We start from the raw sequence: 5,727 nt of genomic DNA, 5'->3' as shown, positions 1-5,727 counted from the left end.
CCCCCCCCCACCCCGTATTGTAATACAGCATCATTTCAGATTGAAGTTGTGCAAGGATCACTACATAGCCTGGGAGTGGCCACACGGGAGAATTTAGTTTCAAACATTGAGTGCACAAAATGGCAATACTGTTAACCAGAGCGACCCTGTGCCTTCAAGTACTAAAGTGTCTTGTCCTCATTTTTATTATCATGAGCACACAATTTTGTAATGTGTGCAAACCAAGGAGTTATTTTTGAAGCTCAATCAGATTTAACCCCCGTTGCCATTAATAGTTTTATATACCTAATTGCACTGTTATGTTTAATTGTTTTTGCTGATAACAAACAGGATAACAAACCAAGGGCTTGTTATCCTGATATGTTTTTATCCCGACCTCTGAACTTGCAGGATATAGACTGTTCCTAGCCTCATGGTCACTCCCGGGCCCTCTCTCTCTAAAAGTTGAACAAATTAACTTAACATCCTTTGTTACTGTTGACTGATGTTTGTATTCCCCCAACTTTTTATTGCTGTCTTACTTCAGTCTGTTTTTGAGGTCATTAGAAAATGTGTCCAATTTGTGGAAAGATAAAACAAAGGCTCATTTACAGTAAGATATGAATTCCCAAATGGTGTAAATATAATTGTGATTCCTGATGTGTATATCACTGTGGCATCTTATAGTGATTTAGAATGGGAAGTATCCCATGTTCTGTATTTTATGACCACTGACAAACACTGTAAAAGCCTTACTAATCATCAAGCTGTCAAAGGGACAGTTTACAAGCCAAGATATCACTGGATTCATTTTTTTTCTTCTTTTTTTTTCAACAAATTAAGGGTTATCTGTAAATACCATAATGCACTGGTGCTGTACAGTCCCCTCAAAATATTGTTTCAGTCTGCAGTTTGTCGTCCACAGTAACAAAACGTTGTGGGCTAGCGGTTAACGAAAATGTTTTGTCTATAAAGATGAACGATGGTTCGAGATTAAAAAAAACAACAACAAAAACAACAATATTCCACTACATTTGACAAACTGCAGCAATAATATTTGTGATACCGCTTATCAATAAGGTGCATTCAGGCTTCTGGCTAAGGGACCAAATTTAACTTTACCAGCACTACGGCCTCTGTCTTCAGGACCAAAACCACTAAATGAACTAGCTGCTAGTGAGGAGTTCTTACAAAGAAAACTTCTCAGTACGAAACCTTCACAAACAACCTCAGAGGCGCAGCGCTGTTGCTGAAAGACCCATCACCTTCTCAACAAGTAAGACTTCCTGTTAAATGCAACACTTCCTTTAAATCACTGAACATCTCAGTCTCGCTGACGGGGTCAGATTTAGCTTTGAGTACATCTGTTTCAGTGATCGTATTTTGTTATCATTACAGTATTGGTTATTTCACACCTGATTGATCAAGAGTATCAAGTTTATCAACGTTTTAAATAAAGTCTAAATCAAGACTAATGTTGGCTTTATATTTCTTTTGACGCTCTAATGTACTATTTCGGGGTGCCTGGATGGACTAACGGGAGAGCGAGGGGCCATATAAAGAGGCTTTGTCCTCGATGCAGAGGTTGCAGGATCAGTTCCGACCTGCAGCACTTTCCCTCTCGCCCCCCTTTCATGTCTAAGCTGTCCCATCAATAAATGCTTAGAAACTAATGTACCATTAAGTCTTGTTTGAGTAACGTTTGCTAAAAACTACAGTGCCCAGCTATCTTAAGTAAATATTGAGGCTTTTATAAACAAATTAAAAAGAAAATGCGTTGCATTATTGAGTCTTCAGTAGGAACCAATCGGCTTGGGGCTGGTAGGGAGGTCAGAAAGTGTTGAGCAAAAGTATAAACACATTTTTGATTTTCATCCTTTCATGGGATTTATTTGAATAACAATATATGATAATATATGGAATAACACCAGCTGTATCTTCCAGCTGTCAACTAACTTAAAAAAGGTATTGAGACGGTGTAAACATTGTCTGTGGCTTTTATTTGAAACATAACACGTACACAACAAATACAGGATATAGTCTCAAAGTTTTGCATCTGAATAGTGTTGAGTAAACTTTGTGCTTCACAAAAGCTCCAGTGATATTTTGCATATTGTGTCTGTACTGGAGGGAAAAACACGTAGAAATTGTGGTCACAGTGTTAACTTATGCAAACTTCATCCTTCCCCTCCCTGAAACTCTGATGTTGGAGGAAATGTTAAGACAACAAACGGCAACATGAAATTGCTAAATAGCGTGGGAGAAAGCTGAACTAGGTGTTTCGGTCTTGCTGTATGATTTGTGGTTACTGGAGTCAGTTGGAAGAAACATTTCACATCAACGGCTCTACGTCACTGTGCTTGTAGTGTGTCTAAAGTGAAAATGAGCCATGCTTCATAAAAATAAAAAATAAAATCTCAATACAAAAAGATAGATACAAAATTATCTTAACTCAAGGTCCATTCACTGGCTTTTTCTGGAGCTTTGAACCACATCTCACATCATCATCATCATCAGCGAAGGCAGTTTGCTCAGTTTTTTACTGAGGGAAAAAAGCTGCTAATTGACCTTGAGTTAAGTTTATTTTGTCAAACTACTATTTCTAATTACTTTTCAACAACAAAATGTATTTTCAAAAAATAATAATAATGCTCTTGAAACGGTGAAACGGTGTGTCCTGGAGGCTAAAATCATACTGAGTACATACTAAGTACTGTACACTCAAAGTGAAAGTTACACAGTTCACCTACACAATTCAACATGTCAGATCCTTAATGCTTTTAAAAATAAAGTGCATCACTTTCATTGGCACGGATATTTGTGGCTGCAGCTGTCGAGGTAGCGATGGCTAATTCAAGCTGAACTGATGGATGAACAGTCCAGTCATTCAGTGTGTCATATAGAGAAGGACAAAAGACAATGGAGAACAATGGAAAAGATTAATGAATTGCACAAGACACAACTGTCCAATTTAACATTTTCAAAGCTGTGCTCATCTGTTGCAGATCTAAAAATAGTGCAATGGGTGGGGTAAGCAAAGGTAATTAGAGTCATTGTGGAGAAACTCTGCTCCAGGAGTTTCATTTCTCCTCCCTCTTTCTGTCTCACTGCCTCAGGCGATTGTTGTGTGACAGCGGATACTGGACCTCTTATTTAGTTATCTTTTGTCACAGCAGAGAGGTTTTCTTTCAATCTCCAACGATACAGCTTAGACACAATCATACAAAGCAGACACTTGTAGCAGCGCTCTACTGCAGGTACCTGCACTGTTGTAGTCTTCAACATTTGAACAAACTGAAAATGTATAGTAATAATGAGAAAGATGAGTTTCTGTTCGACATCTCAACTATCAGACTCAACACAACCAGGTGCAGATGTGTGTGTGTGTGTGTCTGTGTCTGTGTGTGTGTGTGTGTGTGTGTGTGTGTGTGTGTGTGTGTGTGTGTGTGTGTACCCCCACCTGTGTGATCACAGTGTAGTGAAACATTTCACAGAGCTACGAGCGCTGCTCTTGGCCTGGAGGGGGATAATGGTCTGGGCTTGGAGGCAGCATTTCGTCTTGTGCTTCAGCTCATTCAGAGTTAGTTCGTTCGAGCAGCATTCCATCTCAAACACCTCCTGAAGAGAAGAGAATAAGACAGTAAGGCAGTGTTGTTGTGTTGTTCTTGTTCTTCTCTTGTTGTTATTTTTTTTGTATGTTATTGTTCCTGTCTTTGTTCTTCATCTGCTCTTCCTTTTCCGACTCCTCTACGTCATCTTCTTCCTCTTCCATTTCGTAACAGTAGCAGCTGTAGTTTAAATGTCATTTCTTACCAGTGTACAATATAAAAATGTTACATTTTATTTGCTCCATGTAAAAAAATGTATGTTTTTTGGCATGATGGTGATTCTTTCAATGCTGAAATCAGCAGATTGTGTGTGCGTGTGTGAGTGCGTTCGTGCATGCGTGTTTACCTCCTTTCCATTGGTATGTATGAGGTAGATCTTGTACAGCAGACTGTTGTGCATCTTCCGGACAGCCAGCCTGGGGGGCTTCACACGGACCATAATCCCTTGCTTTGTGACGTTCACCCTCAATACAGGAGAGCTGATTTTGGCTGCAGACATGATATAAGGAATCATGTTGTTTGTTGATTGTTGAATTTCCTTTTATTTTGCATGATGAAGCACAACAACAAAGTCATGAAAGAGTGACGGAGTACTTTAAAAAAGAACAAAAGAAGAAAATAATTATTTTGGAGTGGTTTTTGTCTTTTGTTTCGAAAGAAAGCAACGTAACATCTTGTACCTGAACATCTTTTAAAAACTACTTGAAAATGGAAAAAGTCAAATGGAAAACTGTTGCGATGAATAATAAAGATGGGACCAGGTTAGATTGATAGTGTAATAAAATGATGGTACAGTTACTCTTTATGTAGATCTGAAAAACTGAAACGTGTGTAATTTTCAATGTTATCTCTCCTTGGGTGAACTACTTTAGTATGTTTCCACTCCTGGTAGTTCTAAATAACTAATGTCTGTTTCAGGCTGTGACAGGGCAGACGATGAGGAGGAGGAAGAGGAGAGTAAATACTCACTGTCCCAGCGTGGGCTGAACCTCGGTGAGAGGGCCCAGGCTGATTTTCTGGAGGGCAGGGAGACGGCGTGCACTCTGGCGTAGTACCACTCTCTGGGGTCAGAGGTCACATCGCTGAGATCACAGTGGTGCTTCTGGATCCCCTGGCAGCCGTCTACGTCCAACCACTGAGGCTCGCCATAACTGAGGGGCAGACAGAGGGACAGACACAACACGGACCAGAGTTACATGTCTTACTGGCAGGGCTGGAAGACATACCCAGATCTTTTACTCATGTAAAAGTAGCCATACCACAATGTAGAAACACTCTGTTACAAGTAAAAGTCATGCATTCAAAAGTACCTTTTACTTAAGTAAAAGTACAAAAGTGTTAGCCATAAAACATACTTCAAGTAGCAAAAGTAAAATAACTCATTATGCAGAATGGACCATTTCATAATGATGCATTAATGTACGTTAATGCATTAATTGTACATTGCCGAAGTGTTGCAGCTGGTACAGGCAGAGCTAATTTTAATTACATCATATAGAGCTGGGTAGCTTGTGAATTTCCCCACAGATCAATAAAGTTATATCTTAACCTATAATAATTCATCATGATGTATTTGTTGGTTATATGTTGTAATATTAATCTGCATCTGCAAAGGAACTCAAGTTGTCAAATAAACGTGGGGGAGTATTCATATTCCTCTGTAATGTAGCGGAGTATGTCTGAAGCAGCAAAAAATAGGAATACTCAAGTATTAAAAAGTACCTCAAAATTGAAGCATAGTACTTAAGGAGTAAATGTACTTAGTCACTTTTCACCAAGGCCTGCTGGTAATCTACACAGCAATACAAGCAGTTCAGTGTTTGATTCAACATTCAACGTAAGATGTATTACTGAGGTGAGATTATTCACTGGGAGACAGATTTTTTTTCTAATTGAATCACTCCACTGGTAGACGAGCCAAGGACCCAACAACAGACTGGATGCCTGGTTGAAATGTTTATTTTTTGCTGTGGTACGATGGTGGAAACCTGTTTAATATAGTCTTCTTTGGGTAAGAAAATATTGTAAAAACAACTTAAATCTCTAATAAGTCAACAGATAAAGCATGCATCAGAGAGACAGAACACAATAAATGTTTGCCCTGTTAAATGTAAATCTGCTTTGTGTGTGTGTGTGTGTG

The 5,727-nt window shown here is 39.0% G+C and overlaps 1 protein-coding gene across 1 annotated transcript in view; it reads right to left on the bottom strand.

Annotated features, from left to right (window-relative positions):
* Positions 1-1,955: 1,955 nt before the first annotated feature.
* The window catches only part of il22ra2 (interleukin 22 receptor, alpha 2), a 5,466-nt gene continuing 1,694 nt past the window's right edge, over positions 1,956-5,727 (bottom strand). The window contains 3 exon segments of the mRNA XM_032540994.1: positions 1,956-3,597; positions 3,934-4,076; positions 4,557-4,738. Coding sequence (XP_032396885.1) covers positions 3,448-3,597; positions 3,934-4,076; positions 4,557-4,738 — 475 coding nt within the window. The 3' untranslated portion in view covers positions 1,956-3,447.

This window comes from Etheostoma spectabile, chromosome 17, assembly GCF_008692095.1.
Source record: "Etheostoma spectabile isolate EspeVRDwgs_2016 chromosome 17, UIUC_Espe_1.0, whole genome shotgun sequence".
NCBI classification, from domain to species: domain Eukaryota; kingdom Metazoa; phylum Chordata; class Actinopteri; order Perciformes; family Percidae; genus Etheostoma; species Etheostoma spectabile.
Note: the sequence above shows the minus strand (reverse complement) of the source record. Positions and strands in the feature narration are given on the sequence as shown.